At 55.9% G+C, this 22,747-nt stretch overlaps 2 protein-coding genes and 1 pseudogene across 5 annotated transcripts in view; 1 reads left to right on the plus strand and 2 right to left on the minus strand.

Annotated features, from left to right (window-relative positions):
• PTPRN2 (protein tyrosine phosphatase receptor type N2) overlaps window positions 1-10,928 on the minus strand; it is a 638,480-nt gene extending 627,552 nt beyond the window's left edge. Inside the window, exon 1 of the mRNA XM_055421655.2 lies at window positions 10,788-10,928. Within this exon, the coding sequence (XP_055277630.2) occupies window positions 10,788-10,896 (109 nt within the window). The 5' untranslated portion in view covers window positions 10,897-10,928. The remainder of the gene's footprint in view (window positions 1-10,787) is intronic.
• A 5,723-nt stretch (window positions 10,929-16,651) lies between these two features.
• Window positions 16,652-22,747, minus strand: part of NCAPG2 (non-SMC condensin II complex subunit G2) — a 70,591-nt gene continuing 64,495 nt past the window's right edge. For all 4 annotated transcript variants that reach the window (XM_088834794.1, XM_088834796.1, XM_088834795.1 and 1 more), the window contains one exon: window positions 16,652-17,032. In XM_088834794.1, the coding sequence (XP_088690920.1) occupies window positions 16,981-17,032 (52 nt within the window). In that variant the 3' untranslated portion in view covers window positions 16,652-16,980. The remainder of the gene's footprint in view (window positions 17,033-22,747) is intronic.
• On the plus strand, window positions 21,280-21,395 carry LOC129552850 (5S ribosomal RNA; annotated as a pseudogene).

The following is a 22,747-nucleotide window of genomic DNA, read 5'->3' on the forward strand; positions in this document are numbered from 1 at the left end:
GATGTGAGAGTTGGACCATTAAGAAGGCTGAGTGTCAGAAAACTAATGCTTTTGAATTGTGGTGTTGGAGAAGACTCTTGAGAGTCCCTTGGACTACAAGGAGATCAAACTAGTCAATCCTAAAGGAAATCAACCCTGAATATTCATTGGAAGGGCTGATGCTGAAGCTGAAGCTCCAATACTTTGGCCACCTGATGCGAAGAACTGACTCATGGAAAAGACCCTGATGCTGGGAAAGATTAAAGGCAGGAGGAGAAGGGGACGACAGAGGATGAGACAGTTGGATGGCATCACAGACTCAATGGACATGAGTTTGAGCAAGCTCCAGGAGTTGGTGATGGACAGGGAAGCTGGACGTGCTGCAGTCCATAGAGTCGCAAAGAGTAGGACACGACTTAGTTACTGAACAACAACAACGTTGTCTCATTCTTTCTAACTTTTTAATTTTACAATAAGCATCAGTTCAGTGAAGCATATTTGAGCCGCAGATTCATGGGCGCGCATGCGCATACCGACGTGTGCACATTCACGGGGTCCAGGCCACGCCCATGAGGCGAGGTTCCTCGCAGAACAGCTACACAGTCAGATTCGAGGGTGGTCCGCGGTCACCCCAGCAGAACTGGAGGGCCGTGGGGAGAAGGCAAGTTTCTTTCTGTTAGAGCTGTCCTGCAGCCCTATCAGCCCGCCTCTTCCCCCGCACGTGAGCGCACAGCCAGCAGCTCCTCCTAAGCCCCATCCGCAGCAGGGCTCCTCAGGGGGTCTGGCCAGTTCTCTGAGGTGGGGGCACCAGGTGTAGGCTGTCCAACATCCCAACCCTTTCTCTGGAGACCCTCGCAGCACCCCTCCCACCCGAGCTGAGACAACCAGAAATGTCCCCACAGCAGCCGAGACCCCAGCGAAGGACGCTGGGCCAGTGGAGGAGCTCAACGCCTCGCTATCAAGGGGACACTTGAAAGAACCCTCTATGTTTGCAGAGGACACACTCTCCATTACTCACTTATTGTACACAGCAAAGCAGCACCTTGTGACACCCTGGAGGAGCTATTACAGCGCATGGAACACACACCCAGACAGGAGCGCTCCAGTTAAGGCTTTGATTTGGGAGTTAGTACCCATTCAGTCTCCTACAATCATTGTGAAACATCTTGTTTCCTGTAAGACCTCCTGTAACAATCTGGATCACTCCTTTTTCCTAGCGTTTGACTTTAAACATAACAGTGGATATCTGATGCTCTTTCAGAGTTCCTAAGGAAAACATTTAATCATTAAACAAATGCAACATATTCTTCAACAGTATCAATTCAAATTAAATATATCACTTTTTAACATCACCAACAGACTTCTGATAACATACTGATATGTCAATACTGTAGTCTCTTGGAACCCTAAAATTAGTTTGACATCTGTATTTCACTCCCTCAGAATCTTCAGAAGGATTTCCCTGATGGTCCTGTGGTTAAGAATCCACCTTGCAATGCAGGGGACGTGGGTTCGATCCCTGGTCAGGGAACGAGATCCCTGTGGTGCGGAGCAACTAACAAGCCCACATGCTGCCACTCTCGGGCCTGGGAGGCACAGTCAGAGTCTGCGCGACAGAAGATCCCGCCTGAGGCGTGAAGGTCCACAGCTAAGACCCGCGGCAGCCTAATGAATAAGCGCATGTTTAAAAACAGCAAAACCACCTTTGGAGAACAAGAATAGGCATGTGTATATAAATATCCAAGTTTCTGCCTGTAACAGATTGCACATTTTCACCTGCTCAGGATAGTGCTAAATCAAGATATTCTTTGAGAACTGCTTCTCCTCAGATAGAACAGATGCAACTAAGCAGAGCCTAGCTCACTGCTGAGCACCCACGCTCTTGACCCCGTACCCACGTGCGGTATTCTTTACTAACAGAGCTTCCCTGCCCAGGCTGCTCCTTTGATATCGCATCCGTTTGTTCCTCTAGACACGCAGTTGTCCGATGCATTCCACACAGTGGTTCTCAGCACGCTGCCAATATCCGCTACATGTCCTGGTTACAGGCCTGTATGTGTGCACCCATATTCTCTATGATGAGGGCAAATTAAAAGTTAAGTTCATTATGATGTGTTAGGGATACAGAACCATTAGAAATGATCACAGATATCAGGAAAGAAGTGATACTGCTTCTTAGCAGACTGAGAATCTAACCTTTATTCTGAAAAATATTCTTTTCATTTAAAGAGGGTTTCTTTACTGAAGTCATCAAAATAGTTCCTTCTACTTAAACTCTCAGCAACGACAAACTCATGTAAGAGAGCTCTCTGGGGTTTCAGCACCTGAACCTGATGCGCCCTCTGGAGTGCTTGCCCCAAACAAGACACAAGCAAGCAGGAGACCCAAGCCTGCCGGGGCCACTTCCAGGAAGACCTGCACAGCCAGGCACCGGGCCACCCTACCAGAGAGACATCCAGCCCAGCTCCGGCGCTGCGAGGAATGGGCGCCTCGGCTTCTGATGCTGCCGTCTCTCCCTTCCACCTGCACTCCGCCTAAAGCCCTTTTAAAGCACGTTCCAGGCCACAGGTGCCAAGCACACACCGAGGCTGAGAGCTTGCAGTCCTGCTGCTCAGGCCCCAGCGCACAGGGCCCCAGGCCCCCAGCCGCTCCCGCGGGGCAGCCCCGCACCTCTGCCCCCCAGCATCTGCTGCGGTTCCTCTGGGCGAGGACAGGGCTGGGCTGGGCCAGAGAGGCCGGGAGGGGCCGCCCACCACGCAAGAGTCAGGCCTCCCCTGGTGGGGCCGGGGTGGAGAGCCCCACCGCACACCACATGCGCTCACCCACGCAGCGCGGGAGCCTGGCCCTGACAGTAACAGGCGGGCGGGGAGAGAAACCCCCACTGCTGCCCAGAACCTGAGTAAACCAGGAGGAAGGGGCATGCCACCCCTCGTCCTTCTCCACGAGGAAGGCTGCGGGAGAGGAGGAGTGAATGCAGGGCGCACGCCGCGGGGAAGAGGCGCTGACCAGAGCCCAGCAGCGCTCCCAGCAGGAACCCAACGGCCCAGGGAGGGGGCAGGCCTGCCAACATGGCGCACGAATCGCCCCTCAAACTGTAGGTAAGGGGCAGGCAACCGGCCAGGCTCGCTAGCTCCCTCCTGCAGCCACACAGACAGGCTGGAGGGACAGACTGCAATGCCCACTGGACCCAGAGGGGGCCTGGTGCCAGGCCCACACACCCTCGGTCGGAAATCAAGGTCTGAGCCTGGGGCCCGCGGAGAGACGCTGTGGTCCTCAGACCTGGGGCCAGGGAGCCTCCGCACCCCGCCCCCACCAGCATGGCCATCTTCACCAGCGGGTTGGGGGCATCCTCACACCCGCCCAGGTGAGTGGTGTGGACCACAGTGGCCTCGGGAGCCCCGCGTAGGTGCCAAGTGCTGGTGTGACCCCTCCAATGCTTCCACAAGACACGCGAGGGCTTTGGTCTCTATCATCAAATACTGTTTACGCTTTGGAGATAATACAAAAACACAGACACTCAAAAACAGTGCAAACTAGACATGTCAAATATACCCTGAAGGTGCTCTGATTTTTTAATTTGTCAAGTGTCAGTCAAATAGTTAGACATTATTTAAAAGAAAGTGTTGACCGTTTGGAAAAGGAATGTACTGTCTCTCTTTAGTGCACTTTACACTCAAATGTGTAAAACCCACATGAGTATTATCCAGCCCTCTTTCTTTTATTTATGGGCCTGATGCTCTTTGAAGGGATGGCATAAGCTACAGACGTGCTATCACCACTGCTGCTTCTCATCGTTACAGCATAATCAGGCCTGCATTCTACTTAGTTGAACTAGTGAAAATTTTTAAATATGTTTATTAGAAAACATAAATAATATTGCCTTTTTTTTGGCTGCACCACATGGCTTGTGGGATCTTAGTTCCCTGACCAGGGATCAAACCCAGGCCCTTAGAAGCAAACGTACAGAGTCCTAACCGCTGGACCACCAGGGAATTTCTGATGTTACTATTTTAAATGGTAATGTGTTTTTAAAAAAACCTCAATACTCAATTCGGCTGAGACTTGGACTCAGCAAAGTAACACTGTTTTCAATAATAACAGTATTCCACTGTGTCAGGCGACCAAGCTGGAGAAACCTACAGCTTCTAAAAACAACTAGGGCTACAAGTAGGACTGCCGTTACCAAGAATTCTCCCACCATCTCATAAAATCCTCTCGAAAACACACACAAAAAATGGGTATTTTGCTCGTGGTATAAACTCAGAGATTCAGGTGAAGTCCTCCATTTCTCTTGACTCCCACTGTGAGTGCCGACAGAAAGATGAGGCAGCTTCTCAGTCTATCAACATGCCCACCCCACTCCGAAGTGATAACCTTTCTCATGTGACCTGTGTCATGGACCCATGTCCACTCAGCCCCCACCACATGTTTGGAAGCTGTGAGACTCCTCTCTGGTTTCCACACTGGCCGTGTCATGGAGTCAAGGACCAGAACACCCTGGTGAGGTGGCTACAAGGCGGAGGGAGGCCCAATCACAAGGGTGGGCCCTGGCCTCCCAGAACTGACCCTGGTACTTGCTCGTGTTTTGCTCAGACAACACTTAACTCAGATGCAAGTATGGTGCTCTGAACCTCAGCCTAAAGCAGCCTCAGGCAAAAGCAGAAAAGGAGATTCAAGAAGACCCGAAGTACTGACCAAGCAAACAAGCCTTTCCTGGATGGAAGACGGCTCGGGGTGGGAAGGCTGGCGGATCGCGGCTCAGGCTGCTTCTTCAGCCACGTCCTGGCTCCCACCCGCCACGGAGACACTGTGCTTCCTCTCACAGGTCTGCTTCAGTGGTGCCACCAAGATACCAGCTACTTCAGAGAACATCGCTCAACTGGCTTCCAGCCGCACCTCAGGTTAATCACTGCTCTGAGCTGGATTAAAGCCACAGCCCCAGATGGAAAAGGCATCAGCCTCCCAGGGCCAACTTCAGGGGCTGCTCTGTCCATTTACGAGTTGACTATATTTCGCAGTTGGAGTCAGAATTGACTTGCACCATTAATGTAAAGTCCTTTCCCCTTTGGAAACAAGGTCAGTTTTTCTTCTGAAAATTCCTTCCCCCAAACAAACTTCCAAAGGCATCCTTCGTACTGCACATTTGGGCACTGCACACTGGGCTTGAGAACCACCTCGGACAGGCTGCCCACATCACACAAGGGGAGCTTCACTCACCTCCTCAGGCAAGAATAAGGGATGACCAGAAGGCACCCTCCCTTACCCGTCTGCTACTTTAAATGTCTAGTCAGATGGAACCACTCTTAACTTTTCCTTGTGACAGTAACCCCTCCTTCCTCCCTTACTCTGAAGTAGACTATTTGCTGTGATGAGTCTCAAGTGAAAGCTAGCTTCTTCGGTGTTTGTATTGCTACATTCAAAAAATCTGATCGAAGCAGACAGGCATCTGGGCAGAGCGCATGGACACAGGAATCTGTGAATGCTATGGTGGCACTGCACTCCTGCCATCTTGGGAAGGCTAGATGTCTAAAAACAAGTCGTCCATTTCTAAACATCAAAATTCCCTCCGAAAGGCCAACCAGATAATTGAACCCGACATCCAGAACAAAACCCAGTTTGGAACATCACCGCCCTCCCACAGATGTCCTTGTTCTTGGGAACTGGAGGGACAGGTTCTGAGGGCGCATAGGCTCGTCTGCCAAGACCGGCATCCTCAGGGCTGGTCCTAACCCATCCTGGGGTCAGCCACTGGAGGAGGCCAGAGCCCAGGACGCAATCCCAGCACCGGGTGTCCTACAGTGTGCTTCTCAGCCACCCTGGGCCTCAGTCTTCCACCTGTGGGACGCAGACAGAAACATGCGCCTACCAGAGCTGTTCTGGGGCGAACACATAAGCACACACAGGGTGCTGCAGGGGCTGCCGAGGGAAGGCGTGGGGCAGAGCTGGGGTTACGGGACTGTCCTACCGCCTGTCACTGAATCTGTACACAGAACACACACCAAAAGAGAAACTCGATTTCAAGTGTGATAAATTTTAATTTAATAGAGAGAGAAATCACCCCAATCTGTTTTATAACCATTAGCTCATTTCCTCCAGCCCATCACGCTCTTGAACTGCCCTCAAGGGAACCATTACTAGTCACGTGAGGTTAAGAGAGCATGTCCCTGCGTTTTCTGAATTACAGCCAATACTCTGGCAAAACAAGGGAACCAAACGCTCCCTCATCCACCTCTACACAGGAGAGTCAACACCAAGCCATCACTGAAAACCCTCAATGCTCTCCTTTCTCCACATCTCACACGAGGGCCATTTTAAAGACAGATGGACCCTGACGTTTCACACGTCAGCATTTCCAGGTCCAAAGTCCAGTTTCTTAGACTGACATGGGAGTCACTCACTTATCAGCTTGGACGCTGACAAACAAAAATGTTACTTAATATGTGAACATAAGTGTTTCCAGGAGAACCGCACCTCTTTTCACTTCCTGCCCTAGATACTTAAATAGCGGCTGTGGCCAAGCTGTTAGAGAAGGCACGAGTTAAAAGAAAAAATTTCCTTCGTCCTTCTACAAGCTCTGTTTCCAGCCAGCAGAAAAGAGCATTGACTATTTTCTCCTTCTCCAGTTTTCTGGCCTCCTGTCAACCAAAATGTGAAAAATAAGTCCAACTGGGTCTACATTTATGAAGGTCAATTTAGACTAATGTGAAAACAGCTGCCAGGTGCTTTTATATGGCACAGAGGGTTATCTGCCATGAATTCAACTGTTTGCTTTCTCGGGAAATGGAACATCTAGTCAGAAGAGATAAGATAGGTTCTTAGCTAGCTGAGCCTCACCAGGCCTCCATCTACCGACACATATCTAGATGAAAGCCTCGCCCACTCCTTAAGCTTTTTCCTGCCTCTCCACCCAGAAAACATCCTTAAACTAGCAATATTTGCATATACCCAGGCATATCTTAAATATCTGCCACCCAAAGCCTGAGGGTTCTTTTCAGTTCAGGTTGCATTTAATTACAAACATGTTTTTTTTTTTAAATCTTGAAATTCTAAGGTACTGCTCAAAGAGATCGAGGTAATGGAAGCCCATCTTAATAAGACCATGTGTAATGGCAGCTCAGCTGACCCCGTCTCCCCATACATCACTACCTCACTCCATGTCCCTAACCCTTCCAAAAATCCTAAGAAAAGGGGTGAATAACTGCATTTGCAAGTTAGTACTACATGTAACACACAGCACAAAATAAACTCAGAATGCAGAAACTATCATGTAAAAGAACCAACGATTGCCACAGAACTCATCAAACCACGTGCCCCGGGACAATGAACCCGGGGCTGCACCCTGCCTGAGCTGTGGACCCCCTGCTGCCCTTCCCCAGCCCAGGGGAAGCTGGGCCCCAGCAAGCCTGCACATTTCACGACATCCAGGAATTGTCAGTGGGGCCCAGCACCACCACCGCGGAAAGGAGAACGAGGGCTGGACGGACTGCGATCACCCCCGCACCTCCCTGGCGCGCACACAGACAAGGATCTTGCTAACCAGGTGCGAAACCAGATGAGCGTTTAAAAGGAGAGATGGAGCCGCCGAGATGCACAGCTGAGCTTCGCACAGAGAGGAAGCCATCTGAGAACCGCGTTCATTCCCTGCGCGTTCCTCCGGAGCCCGATACATTTAACTGCCATCTCTGGACACGGGAGACAGCCACACCACCATCCCACCCCACGCCCCTGCATCTGTGGGGGCGCCCACTGTCGGCACTTCTCTCTCCCAGAAGCCGGGGGTTCTCCTTGCGCCCTAGTCCCGCTGCACAGGGACACCAATCAGCACCTGGGGCTGAAGGGCCAGAGCAGGAGGAGGAGGAAACCACCGGCAGAGAAAAGGCTCGCAGCTGGAGAGAAGGCAGCAGGCAGCGGGGCTCTCGCTTGGGGGAGGGGCAGGCTGCTCACCACCATACAAGTGGCAAAACCAACAGCTCCGGACCCCAAGAAGCAAAGATGGATTTGTGCTTTTGTGGCAGAAAGAATGCTTTGATTTAAAAATAAACATCATGCCATCTAGGTGACAAAGCACGCCGACTGCTCCTGGCAGCTCTCTCCTCAGCTCTGTGTGGGCTCACTGGTGAATGAAAAATACGTGTGGGCAAATCGAGAGGAAAAAACAAAGGAGAAAAAGAAACAGGCGCCCATCTTCAAAGCCAGGTAGGTCTGACTTTGGATTCTCCAAGCTAATTTGCACTAAATGTGGATTCTGTCCTTTAGCAAATGAAATTCGTGTTTCTTTAGCAAAAAAGGAAGATCTTTAAAATGTATGACTGCCTTTAAATGTGGGGGCTGCCAGAGCAGGTTCACAAACTAGCCTCCCTATAACTGAAGAATGATTTAAAGACAAAAGGCTGAAGTTCACAGCAGCATAATGGAAAAAGTACTGAGCACCCGAACAAAAGGATGTCCTAAAATCACAGAGAACGGCAGAGCGAGGAAGAAAGAAAACCCAAAGACAGAAGAGAATCGCTAAGCTGCCCAGGACAGCGCTACCTGACAGCAGTGGTGTTCTGGCCACAAGCAGAGTTGAGTCAGATCCCTGAGAAGGGGTGCTTGATTCCTGCCCCATGCACCTCTGATCACCGTGTCATCAATAATAGACCACCGTATGCCATAAGGGAGCCTTCTGCACCAGAAAGACACGGGCAGAACAGGTGCTGAAGGTCAGGAGGCTGACGTGATTGAAGGGAGAGGAAAGGGAGAATTGAGATGTCCACTGTCACTGAGGTGCTGCCAGCTGTCGCTGTGGACTGTGGCACGTGGCTCATTTCAACGAGAGCTCCTTCACTGTCTAAATGTGAAAAGGCCCTTAATTCAAGGCACGGCATCCTCTGCAGAAAGAGCTGGCCTCGGGTCTTTGTGACATTTGACCACTGATTCTAAGCTGCAACTGTAGACTCAAATGAGGAGGAAAAATGTGTATCGCCTTGAACCATGTGTTCTATAGACCTTAACCTAAAGTTGAGCGTTAACAGTTAAATAAATAAATAGGTATAAGTGACATGGGTGGGACCAGATCTATGGTCTCTGGGTACATCTTTCCTTGTCCATCATTATTTGGAACACTGCAGTTGCTTTGACCATTATTTACAAGATCCAGACAGCTGAGAAAGAGAAAAATGGCAGCATATGCCTTTCATGGGTGACCATGGTCCCCCTGCACCATCTGGAGACCGTGTATGTGAACCTTGAGGACACAGCAGCATCCCCTGGGTTAGGACGGTGCAGGATAGAAGGCTGAGTGCACAGGACATTGGGAGTGTGTGTGGGTAGGCATGGCTACATGCAGCCCCAGGCTGGGTCCCCCAGTGGGAAGACAACACTTCCATCTGGCTATCTGTGCACCCCGCCAAGGTAGTGTCCAATCATTCCGGGATCCAGCAGGCTACACCGATCAGCTGGAGTCCCTGAGACAGTTCAAAAGGGTCTGGGCTCCTACAGTTGACCCATACCAAGACTGCGTTCAGGAGGCTCCCTAGAAGCACACCAAGGACAGAGCGGGAATCAGGCTCCTTAACGAGACAAGTCAACTTCGTTGGCAGCAGAACACCACTGCTGTGCTGGGCCATGCTGTCCCGGGCAGGGTAGCAATTCTCTTCTGTTCACTTATGTCTGCCTTTGGGTTTTCCTTTGCTCCCTCCCTGAGCCACCCCCTCCCTCCTCCTTTCTCTACCATTTCTGAAAGTGGTAGAGATTTTCAGCTTGCGATGAATGGGCAGTTACAATGGAAAGAGAATAGTCGAGGACCAGCCTCGCCTTCATCCCATGGAAACTGCCCTCCCTGGAACACCGAGTGGCCAGTGTCAGCTGACCCTGGTTCTCCCTGACCGTGTGTGTGGGGAGGGCGGCGTCTGGCAAGCTGAGCAAACAGCTCTCACAGGAGGTGACATGCCAGTTCCGGCCAGATTAAGGAAGGAGCACAGCCCAGCGAAAGCTGACCAGCACACAGCCAGGCCTCTGTGGCTGCTCTGGGGCAAGGTCCTGGAGGTCAAGGCAGATTGAGCAGGGTCCCCGAGCCTCCCGGGCGGGGCTCAGCAGGGCAGGCTCACCTGGGCCCGGAAGTGGCTGGACGACAGGACGCCAGGGGCAGGGACCAGAGGCGCTGTTCCCCCCAGGACCTCCTCGGGCAGGCGAGGACCTCCGCCCGGGTGGCGCTGGCCTTCCCCGTGCTCGCTGTCCGCAGACCGGGGCTGCGTGTGCGCCCAGAAAAGCCAGGGCGGCGCTCGGGGCCCGGGACCTGGGGCGGCCGTGCCCACCTGTGTCGGCAGTCCCCGGTCTCGGGGACGGCGGCGCCCGGGGGGCGGCGGGGCGAGGCCCGGGCCGGCTCTGCCTGCAGCCCCGCGGCAGGCGCTCCTCAGGGGCCCGGGGCCGGCGCCCGCGGACCCTCCTCTACCGACCCTCCCCAACAGCAAGGCGGGCGCGCGTCGCAGGCCGCGGGGCGGTGGCCCGGCCCTCCCCGCGCCCCGCCGCCCCCCACTCAACTCGGGGAGACGCCTGCGCGACCGCGAGGCGCGGGGGAGGCCGCGCGGGGGGACACGCGGCGCGGACACGCGGGGGCGCCCCCGCAGAGCGCGCGCCCGCCGCCGCGCCCGCGCCCCCGCGCCGCTCGCTGGGCGCCCCCGCCCCGCCCGCCCCTCCCCCACCCTCCCGTCCCCCACCCCGCCCCCTCCCCCAGCAGCGCGCCCGCGCCCGTCAGGCGCCCCTCCCCCGCTCCCCTCAGCCACACGGCGCCCCTCCGCCGCCGCGACCCCGACCCCGGCCCCACTCACCGAGCAGCCCCGGGAGCGGCCGGGCGCGGGGCGCGGGCGCGGGGGCGGCGGGCGGGGCGCGCGGCAGCAGCAGCAGCAGCAGCAGCAGGAGCGCGAGCGGCGGCCCCATGTCGGCGGCGCTCAGTCCATGGCGGCCGCTCCTCCCCGCGCTCCCAGCGCTGCCGCGGCTTCAGCACCGGACAGCGCCGCCGGCCCCGCCTCTCGGCCCTTGGCCCCGCCCCCGGCACGCCTGGCCCCGCCCCTCCGTGCCCGGCCCCGCCCCTCGGCGCCTGTTCCCGCCCCTCCGCGCCCGGCCCCGCCCCCGGCACACCCGGCCCCGCCCGTCCGTGCCTGGCCCGCCCCTCGGTGCTTGGGCCCGCCCCCGGCACGCCTGGTCCCACCTCTCCGCTCCTGGTCCCGCCCCTCCGTGCCCGGCCCCGCCCCCGGCACGCCCGGCCCCGCCCCTCCGCGCCCTGCCCCGCCCCGCGCCCGCCCGCCGCCCGCGCTCCCCCACCACCGCTCGAGAAGGGGTCCCTGAGCCGAGCTCCGAGCTCCAGGCCGCCTGCGCCTCCTCCTCGCTGCGTCTCCCGGCCTGCAGGCGCCCCCGCCCCCCTCATATCCCACGATGGGGCTGAGTCGAAGCGCCTGCAGCGCCGGCCTCGCTGCAAGGGGGCCGGGGTTCCTGAGGAGGGGCGCCGTGTAGGGGTTGCGGGGGTCCTCAGCCTGGGACTGAGAGGCTATGGGAGCCTAACCTGGGGTCAGCGGGGACGGCCCGCGGCTCCGGAAGCCACTCCGGCCCTGAGCGCCTGTCCGCCAGGTCGGGATTCCACAGCAGGAACCCGGCCCGACGTGGAGTCTCCGGAGGCTCTCCCCTCCTCCCTGCACCCTGCCCGCCACTGGCCGCTGTCGGGGTCCGGAGGGGGCGCTGGGGACCGTGTGTTCCTCCCCAGGAGGCTTTTTCTCTCTAAAGACCTGGGCACCGTTTGTGGGGTTCCTTCAGCGGATGGGGGCTGTGTGTGTGTGTGTGTGTGTGAGAGAAGTGCCGTGTCTGTAAGTGTGTGTGTCTGTGTGTCAGAAGTGAGTTGTGTGTATTGAGTGTGTGCCTGTGTGTGTGTGAGAGAGAGGTGGGCTGTGTGCGTGCATACGTGTCTGTGTGTCAGAGAGAAGTGAGTGTGTGTGTGAGAGGTAGGGTGTGTGCATGTGTGTGTGTCTGTGTGTGAGAGGTGGGCTGTGTGCGTGTGTGTCAGAGAGAAGTGAGGTGTGTGCATGTATGTGTCTGTGTTTGTGTGAGAGAGGTGGACTGTGTGCGTGTCTTTGTGTGTCAGAAGTGAGGTGTGTGTGTTACGTGCATGCCTGTGTGTCAGAAGTGAAGTGTGTATGTACATGCGTATCTGTGTATGTCAGAACTGAGGTGTGTGTGTACATGCGTGTCTGCAGAAGTGAGGTGTGTGTGTACATGCGTGCTTGTATGTGTCAGAAATGGGGTGTGTGTGTACGTGCATGTCTGTGTGCATCAGGAGTGAGGTGTGTGTGTGCGCATGTGTCTGTGTGTCTCATCAGTGGGGTGTGTGCGTGCATGCGTGTGACTGACTGTATGTCCTCACACCCTGCCCGCTAACCCTAACCCATGGCGTCCTTGGCTCCCTGGCTTGACCCTGGGTCAGCTGTGCCTGTGGTCCTCGCCCCAGCCTCCCCGCCAAGATGAGGCGGGGCTGTGTGGGCACCAGGGTGGCTGACGGCTGGACCGGCCCGGCGAACAGGGTTGAGTGCTGGGCCCATCCACCACCCCCCACACCCCCACGCCTGTGCCCAGAGGCAGCGCCTCTGTCCCCCAGGCCCAGCAGACTGGGCCTAAGTCCTATCCTATCTTTGACCCGGGGGCCCTGGGGCGGCCCCCAAGAGTGCTGTCCGCCCGCCGGGGTGCCCTCTCCCCGCAGGATGTGTTCACTGTGGTCCCAGCACCGTTCCCTCCTCCTCTGCATCCCCCAGAGGGTGGCCCAGCGGCTGGAGAGAGCGTGGAAAGTGGGCTCCTCGGGGGCGGCAGTGCACTCGCGATCCTCTGCTGCCGGGCCTGTGTCAGCCCCGTGCGCCCTCCCCGGCATAGACGCACCCCTGGGGTGAAAGGCTCAAGGGCGCTGTCCCTCAGCCCCGCGGAGCACCCCACCGCCCCTCAGGAGCTCTCGGGGCTGAGACCCACCCCCAGGGGCCGGGGGCACACCTGTGCTGATGTCCGGAGAGCCGGCTGTGACACACTCGCTGACAGAATCACGGAGAAGGCAGGACCAGGGTGGGTAGGTGGTAGAGCACATTGGTGACAGGAGTTAAGTGGCTCCGAAGCAAGAGCGAGAGCTGCTCCGTCAGGTCCGACTCTTTGCGACCCCGTGGACTGTGGAACTCTCCAGGCCAGAACACTGGTGTGGGTGGCCTATCCCTTCTCCAGGGGATCTTTCCAACCCAGGGATCGAACCCAGGTCTCCTGCACTGCAGGCGGAGTCTTTACTGCTGAAAGTGTCCAGCAATGTCCTCGAGACACCAAGGAGCCTAGGTCCACCTGTCCCGTACACGGGCCTCCCTCAGCAGCAAATCCGAGGGCACGCACAGGCGGGCCATGGTGAAGGACCCAGGGGAGCCAGGTGCTCTGACCCCACACCCCGCGGGGCTGTTAGGTCTGGGGCTGTGGCGCTCCCCTCCATGTGGCTACACGGGCTCCAGGGAGGGCCCGGGACTGTTCCTTCCTGCCTTGTTTGCCTGGGTGCTGTGAATGGTGGTTTCCACAAACAGGCCCTGCTTCATCCCGGGGCCAGCTCCAGGACTGACAGTCCCAGCAACAGTCAGAGGGCAAGGCCCCCAAAATGGAGCGTGGGGACCAAACCCACAGGAGGGACCACAGGGAAGCTGCAGTCACAGCCCACAGGGAGAGGCGTGGACCCGCAGGAGGACGGGGATCCGAGCAGGCAAACCGTGCCGGGCCCTGCTTCACCTGGCACTGGCTGCACTCTGCCACTGGAAGCTCCCAGGGCAGAAGGGGACCTGAGGCAGGAGGGGGGAAGGAAACCTCATGTGGGAAGAACAGGGCTGGCCCCGAGGCAGCCCGACTTCCCGCGGGCGGGACGGCTGTGCACAGCCCTTTCTGGGGTGCCACTAGGGAGGTGGTCATGATAGGAACCCAGTGCTGGGCCCTGACTGTAGGGGCGAGTGTGCACACAGGAGCATGGATGCGTGTGGGTGCAGTCGAGGACACGTGTGTGTGAGCACACATCAGTGCTGTCAATGGCACACACGCGCGGATCTGTCCAGTGTGTGTGCGGCGCACACCCAAACACGTGCTCGCCTCCTGAGCCCCTCGGGTGGAGTGGGTGTCTCCCACGTGCTCTCACGTTCTGTGCCCTTCCCGCTGACACACCTGCTGGGGCCTGTGCGTGATCCAGTCCTGCGCTGCACAGTAAGAACAGTTGCAGTCACGGGTCAAGGAATGACTTTCCCAACGTTTTCAAGGCCTCTGAGTCACATGTCCCTTCGGGTCTCCTGCCCACCCGAGGGGGAAGCAGAGGGGGACTCCCCCCACGAGTGGGGCTCAGACTCCGGCCCCGTGGCCTTGGCACTGCCGAGTGGAGACAGAGGAGACAGCTGGCAAACCCGTCAGCCAGCGCTCTGGACTTGCTCGGAGCCAACCAGCCTAACCATGACGTCTTACTTGCTCCAGAAAGCTGTCAGGATGGGGAGCTGGGCCTCCCGTTCTCTGTGTTGAAGACATGGCCCAGCTGCAGGGGATTCACCAGGACGGCAGCGTGGGAGCCTCTGGGAGGCAGGCTCCTTTGTGGACCCCAGGCCCTCAGCCAGGGCAGCAGCACCGACGGGGTCTTCCCTCGTGTCAGCAGGTGCCTGGTGTGCTAGGCTGGGATGCCCGCTGGGTTGCTATTTGGCCAGAACCGCTCTCCAAAGCAACAGCTATGGAGCGGGCTTCCAGGGAGCAGCAACCCGTGTGTTGGTGGGCGCCTGAAACAGGAGTGACAGACAACCCCAAGTTACTCGTCTTAGTTTGGCTGTCACTCTGGTCAGCCGGGATGAAATTCGAACTGTTGACTGATTCCATCAAAACTGCCATTGGCCACTTTCAGCTGGCCTGTTTTCATTGCACAGACACAGCCCAGGTCTGTCTGAACTGTGAACCCCGTGTGACTCATCAGATGGTTCTGGTTCCACCAGGAGGGAAGGTGGGCTGCCAGACCCCCAGGAGAGACGCCTCTAACGGGCCCGCAGCTGCCAGCCCGACTCCCTTGGAGCCCCTCGAGACAGGGGGAGCACTCCCCATCCTGCTGCTGCAGAGGCTGCCCAGCTCAGCTCAGGATGGGCCACCACTGCCCACCGCCGGGTGCACCTCGTCCTGCCCAGGGGACAGCTCTGTCCCAGCGTGCTGCTGGCTCCAGGGCACAGCCCAGAGTGGGGAGGCAGGAGCTGCACCCCAAAGCTCAGAGCCATAGGGGTGAGAACGGAGGGGCTGGGCACCCAGAGGATCCGGCGCCCCGGAGGTGGACGCAGCAAGGAGGGCCTCCCACTGGGAATGGTGACGCCCCCCAGGAAGGGACGTGCCTTTACGCCACATGTGATGACGGGTCAGAGGCCTTCTGTGAGTGGGTGGGCAGGAAACGCGCGGAGCAGACCGGCAGGAAGTGTCTCCATCCCGTCCTGTTCACCCACATACTGTGGTCACATGTGAGCGAAGTGTTCAGAGATCACGTCCTGCTCACCCACATACTGTCTCACACGTGAGCGTAGCGTTCAGTGTTCTCATCCTGCTCACCCACATACTGTGGTCACATGTGAGTGTGGGTGAACAGCGTTCTGTGTCGTGTGCACTAAACCCGCTCCTCTGGTGAAGTCCCACCCTCCCAGCGCCCCACCCTCCCCGTCTGAGACACTCCCTGTCTTCCATGCACGCATATAGGAATTTCTCTAGGGCGTATGCCTATATCAGTATTTTCTGAACTATTTTGACCCAATAAACACTGAATTATATTTTTCCACAAACTGCATTATTTCACACATTGTTTGACACAAAAGAAAACCTGACTGAAGACTGACGTGTGAATTAAAAAGCAAATGAACCTCTTCCCTCTAAGAAAGCAAACACCAAGCTCCCTTTTAGAGTTCAGTGCTACAAAAATCCCAGGCACTACGTCTTATCTTGCACAAACTCTCCCAGGAATAAAGACAGAACACTCCTCGGTTCACTTTCTGAGGCTTGACTATTCTAGAAACTAAATCAAGGGCGAAAAAGAAAAAAAGGACATTCACCAATATAAAGCATGGTTTACTTCAGCAGCAAAGAAGTTCGGGGTCTCACGTTCAGAGTCAGCTGTGACAAGCAGCCCGCTTCATCAGCAGACGCCCCATGGGAAGGCCTACCCTCAGCGCCGCCTCTGCACAGGCCGTTCCTGGAGGGGCAGAGGCCCTGCACCATCGGCACAGCCCACCTTCCTGCTGGGACTGAGCGAACGTGCGTGCGTCCAACGCAGCACCCAGGATGCAGGCTGCCGGCCTCGGCCTGAGCCAGCACTGTTGGGACCTGAGCACGAGACCTCGGGCATGGGGGAGCTGAGATGAAGTCAGCGGGGCGGCTCTCAGAGGAAAAGGGGGCTCGGCCAGTGTCGGGCTGGATGGCTGGGTCTGTGTGCCGTGTGCATAGCCTCAGGGCCCTGTCCACGCCCAGGATCAGGGCGTGCAGCTGTGGCAGATCCCTGAGCGGCCTCCTCCCCACACCTACCAGGCCCCGCCGGGGGTTTCACTGCTGCCCCTGGCGGAGAGCCAGGCCCGGCCCAGAACTCAGCCCTTGTCCCTGGAAGGCAAAACATGCACTAGTGTTTATTAATCAAGTACACAAACAGGTGCTGTCACCACTTTATTACTCAGAGTTTGCAAGCAATATTATATATAAAAGTCAGGTTTATAAAAAATCGACTTTGCTAGAAAACTGTCTTTTTCCACGCACTGTGGGTTTCTGCACCATTGACGCCTAGAGCCTGTTACACTAAATGCAGGCGCTCCACACAAACGCTAGGAACCTTCGCGCTTTCTACTCACACCTACCCAAAAGAAGCCCTACCTCTTCTCTACTATATGGGTTATTAACATTAAAAAACTAGAAAAATACATTCATCTTGCTTTCTGTAAAGTCCTTTTCCTCTATTTTTACATGACCAAGATGTCGGCTTGGTTATGAATTCAAAAGTGCTCCCAAAGTTCTTGACGACGATTCGTAGAGAAACCTGAAACAGAGAGAGAGAGTTACTACAGAGAAGTGGCCAGACCCCCACGGATGGACGGGACGGTTTGCAAGAGGGCAAAGAGACGGAGGCAGCCGCTGCCCTCACGTGAGTGGAAAGACCCGCGTCACAGGCTCAGTGCGACGTGGCGCCGGGGCAGAGCCACCTGCTGGGAGCTGCCCCGCCCCAGGACAGACAGACAGACAGACAGAGCACCTCACGGAGCCTGCACCCGCCCCAGGACAGACAGACGGAGCACCCTCACGGGGCCCACGCCCGCCCCAGGACAGACAGATAGAGCACTCTCACGGGCCCGCGCCCGCCCCAGGACAGACAGATGGAGCACTCTCACGGGCTCGCACCTGTCCCAGAACAGACAGATAGAGCACCTCACAGGGTCCACATTGACCCCAGAAGAGACAGATGGAGCACTCTCACGGGCCTGCGCTCACCCCAGGACAGACAGAGCACCTCACGGAGCCCGCACCTGCCCCAGAACAGACAGAGCACACTCACAGGGCCCGCGCTCGCCCCAGCACAGACAGACAGACAGAGCACCTCATGGAGCCCACACCCGCCCCAGGACAGACAAACAGAGCACCCTCACGGGGCCCGTGCCCGCCCCAGGACAGACAGACAGAGCACTCTCACGGGCCCACACCCGCCCCAGGACAGACAGACAGACAGAGCACCCTCACAGGCCCCGCGCCCGCCCCAGGACAGACAGACGGAGCACCTCATGGAACCCGCACCTGCCCCAGAACAGACAGAGCACCTCACAGGGCCCGCGATCACCCCAGGACAGACAGATGGACAGAGCACCCTCATGGTCCCATCCCTGCCCCAGGACAGATGGACAGAGCACCCTCATGGGCCCACACTTGCGGGCGTGCTGCCTCCTTCCCGCACAAGGCTGCGCCCTGGCCCCAGGAGGACCTGCTCAGGGTGCTGACATGCTCAGGCGAGCAGTGTGGTCTGGGCGCCCCTCCCATACCCACGGTCAAGGGCCCAGTGAACGCCAGTGACCAAGGCCTGCCTCCCCAACAGCACATGACGTGCACCACTTCCTCTACCGCCCGCGGCCCGCACACCCCTCACCTCCCACCCCTGCACCCCGTCCCTGGTGATGCTTGCCTGCCGGGGGCTCACAGATTCGAGGCAGCTTGTCAGCCCCTCCCCGTGCTTCTCCCTTCCCCAAGCTCCTTCAGAGTGTGGGTCAGCCAACCTCTGCAACCCTGCTGAGACGAGGTGTGATCTGGGCCCCAAATGGCCTCAGCTTATTCCCTCTTCAGCCCGGAGCTGTCATGGGCACTCAGGCCTGCCTGACTCCTGCCCCGAACAATATCAACACAGGCTCTGGGTAACTGGACACTTTCCAATAGGCATGTTCAGATAGTTCAAGAGAAATCAGCTGAAATTCATCTTAATACACATGGCCCTTGACCAACACAGCAGTTTGGGATGCCAACCCTCTGCGAAGTGGAAAATCTTGAGTATAACTTAGCCCTCTGAGAATGCGGCTCCCCACACCCAGAGATTCAGCCAGCCAGGACATGGCAGTCCCAGAGTATTTACCCTTGGAGATACCTGCATACTAGTGGACTCACACAGTGCAGACCTGTGCTGTCCAACAGCCAACAGCGTAGTTTATCTAACTCCATACACCGAAGGAAGTCGAGCTGTAACCAACACAGCGTCGCCGACGCAGCTCAGGGCCCCCTGCACACCAGCAGCGGAGCCTGTACGTTTCCACAGCGGGGCCACATCTCGAGTAAGATTCACGTATCCCAGTTTTCACGAGGGGCCACGTAGAGGACAACACAGAAAAGCTTTTAAGATGTTTCTTTGTCTCAAAATTCAGGAATTTGGTTCAGACTGAGGTGTGACGTTGTGGTGGCGCACTGCCCTTGGCACGAGGTCACTGCTGTGTGCCATTACCCACCCCCACTACCAGGCAAGTTAGCACGCAACCACTGGTGGTCCCACTCAGCCACTGGTCAGCCGCAGTGGCTCTGCCCACAGCAATCAACTGTCAATGACCAACTATAAGTGGTCCTGCTCAGCCACTGGTTGGCAATGCAGTGACCCCCTTAAGGGCCCACCTGTCCGTGAATGACCATTAGTACCAATTCACCCAGCTGTCGATGGCGGCTGTCGGGTGGCAGGCGAGGCAAGAGGTGGGCCCCAGCCTTGTCCCTGGTGCCCCGGCTCACCCCACCTTGAGCCAGCAGGTTATCTGGGGCTCCAGAGCCCTCGCCAAGGCCGCCCACCAGCCGTGGCCCAGCCCTCAAGGCAGTGGTGAGCCTCACCCCATGCCTGTGTCTGTACCCTCACGGCGGTGGTGGTCTGCATGGACGCAGTCTGCAGGAACTGCACCCCCCCGTTTCAGCCGCCTGAGGAGTCGAGTGTCAGTCGGGTCCCAAGTGCCTGGGTCTCTCGGGGATGAGAGAGGAGCAGGGTCTGAGGATGGCCTGGCCCTGAGGGAGCCGCCAGCTGAGCCCTGCTCCTCAGCCAGGACTGTGACCTCGGAGTGATATGTGTATCCTGGGACCATGCCCTTTCTCATCAGAACAGAGAAGAACATTCGTGTGGTGGAGATTTACAGGAACCTTGTTACCTGCCCATGACCCGACCTCAAGGACAAAGGATCTGACACCAAGAAGTCTGCCACAACCAACCACACCCCCCTTCAGCTTTCCTAGAAAAGGGCTTTGCTGAAAGGCTTTGGGGAGTTTGGGGTTTTTAAGGCACGAGCCACCCATCTCCTCGCGTGGCCCTGCAGTAACCCTTTCTCTGCCCTACACTCCGGCGTTTCAGTATTGCTTGGCCTCAATGTGTGCTGGGCATGTGGACTTGTCTTAAGGTAATTTTTTTCACCAGTCCCATCTAAAGTTTAGTTACAGAAACAATGACAGAAGAATCCTTGCAAGTGCATATGTCTTTCGCCTGCCATGAAAATTCTCTCCCAACGGTGGCTGCATGGCTGCCTCCCCAGGACCGTCCTCTGCAGCAGTGTCTGCCCTGCATGGAGGCCATCTGGACCCCCGAGGAGCTGAGGCTCGGGTTCATCAGCTGTGTTTCCAATGAAGGGCTTTTAGTTGGGGCTGCAGCTGATCTTTTCTTCAAAGACTCCTATTGGTATCTGGCTGGCCCAGCCCTGCTGCCTGCCTGTCTCTCTCACTGCTCCACCACCGCACACGCGCTGTCACATCTGTCTGCACCCCAGGAACACCACGAGGGTGGAGACAGCAGGTGGTGGGCAGCACGGAGCCCGCGGAGACCGCCAGCACAGCAGCACACAGGCGTCTACTCCTGGGACACATGGGCGCCCCTCCTGCCTGGCTCTCCTGGCAGGTGAGGCTCTGAAAGTGCAATGAGACAGCACCCGACAGACCAGTCAGCAAAACACTGACCCTCCTGCAGAGACGGCCAGTGCGTCTGCTCAGGAAACGCTCATTCGCAATCAACGCCCCACTGCCTGACGTTCTAACTGGACCAAAGGGCTCCTAGAGCCGTGAAGGCAAACCTGCCTTAATGTCTCTATGCTGACAAAAATAAATAATAGTTTAAAATATAGTCTTAAATCTCAATTGCATATCTTCCATAGATTGATCTTTATGTTTCGGTTTTTAGCTTCTTCTTTTCCCTCAAACACTGGTTTTTCTACCGTATGCTTCTTGAATATTTAAGAAGGAAGCCAGTATTTCAGTCTCTACCTATTTGCTTTTTTAGGACGTTTCCTCCTTAAAGGGAAGAATTCTTTCTTGCCATCTGTGTATCAGCTCAGCAGAGGAAACTGCATGTAGTTCTAGAAACAATGAATAAACAAAACATTACATTTTGTTATTTAGTCACTGAGTCCAACTGATTCGTGACTGAACACTCATGATTCTTGTCAAGGGCTCAGCCATTAGCCCTCCAAATATTACATGCCTGTTTTTAAATTCTATGAATATTCTTTTCTTTTCCATAGAGTAAGTTCTGAACTTCTAGGGCCTTTTTTCTGTCAATGTTAACTAATAACACAATTCAAGTACTAGCCTTGAACCCTTGTGCAAGTGCAAATGTCCCTCAGAGCAGTTTATACCATACTATTTAAAAAAAACTGTCCTTACAGACAGTATTTCTAACAAAGACATCTTGTAAGATGCTCGCATTTCTGAAGTTATGACTATGGCCTATGACAATTACTTATCATTATCTGGTTTTGCAATTCTGACAGCCGTATTGAATATCTGCACTGCCCAGCTGTCGACAGCCATACCACCCTCAACGTGCCCGATCTCGTCTGATCTAGGAAGCTAAGCAGGGTCGGGCCTGGTTACTTGGATGGGGGATCAGCTGGGAATACCGGGTGCTATAGGCTTTTTGCCTCCCTCTCCTGGCTTCCCAGGTAGCTCAGTGGTAAAGAATCTGCCTGCCAATGCAAGAGACACGGGTTTGAACCCTGGGTCAGGAAGATCCCCTGGAGAAGGAAACGGCAACCAACTCCAGTACTCTTGCCGGGGAAATCCCATGGACAGAGGAGCCTAGTGGGCTACAGTCCATGGGGTTGCAAAGGAGTCAGACACGAATTAGCAACTAAATGGCAACAGTGACACACTCCTCAGTTTCCTCCAAATCAGAAGCTCACGTTCCTCTTCCCCACAGACACAGAAATAAAACAGGTTCATAAAACCTAGAGTCTGCTGGTTTCTCCCTCAAAGATCCTTCTTAAACTGCACAGAAAACAGTCAACAGTCTCCAGAGTAAAGCATGTAGCTGAACACGTGTGCCTGGCTCATGACCAAGGACACTCCAGCCCCCTCCTCCAGTGCCCGGCTGCCTGTCACCGAGGCGTGGAACCAAGCAGGTCAGCAGGGCCACTAGAGGGCTCCCCACAAGGCCCTGCCTTTGCTGGGAGCACAGCAGAGGTGGCATTGCAGGCCACAGCCCTCCAGGCCCTCCAGGGTGCCTGCTGACCAGGGGAGTGCATGGACGCAGCAAGGCTCGCTTGGCTCGGCAGCTCTCAGCACCGCTGTGTGCACGGGCCCCCTGAGCTCCCAGGGACTAGATGGGCAGTGTCCCCCCTCAGGAGGCCTCAGGACCTCTCCATCCCTGGAGTGAGGGTCAGCCTTGGGCTGTGAGTCCTCCCCAGTGGGAGCACAGCTCCTCCACACTTCAGCGTTCACTGTAACCCTCAACAGCCTCAACCCAACATATCGACACCCTGACAGGAACTCGACCTGGAGTTCAGGCTGTCCTGTCACTGTGGCGTTTCTGCCTCCTTAAAACACCACTAACACTCTGAATATGTTCACCAAATGAGGCTGGGGAGCCGTCTTAATACTTAACAAAATGGATTCTATGGAAAAAGCATTGCTAGAGAAAAAGATGGACCTCTCATAAAAGTAAAAGGGTCAATTCATCAAGAAGATATAGTAGTTCTAAATTCATATGCTCCTAATATCAGGATAACAAAATATATAAAGCAAAACCCCTCTATCAAAAACAGACAAACACATCCAGCAAGCAGAATATCAGTAAAGATAGAAATGAACTCACCACCATCAACCAACAGGATATAACTGCCATTTAGACATGCCTTCACCCAACAACAGTAAAACACGCATTCTTCTCAAGCTCATATGGAACATTCACCAAGACAGATCACACATTAGGCCATAAAACACACCTTAATAAATTTAAAAGGATAGAAATCCATACAGTGTCCTTTCA

This window comes from Moschus berezovskii, chromosome 3 (assembly GCF_049115385.1).
Source record: "Moschus berezovskii isolate FMDL1 chromosome 3, NW_MosBer_1.0, whole genome shotgun sequence".
In the NCBI taxonomy this organism is placed as follows: Eukaryota; Metazoa; Chordata; class Mammalia; order Artiodactyla; family Moschidae; genus Moschus; species Moschus berezovskii.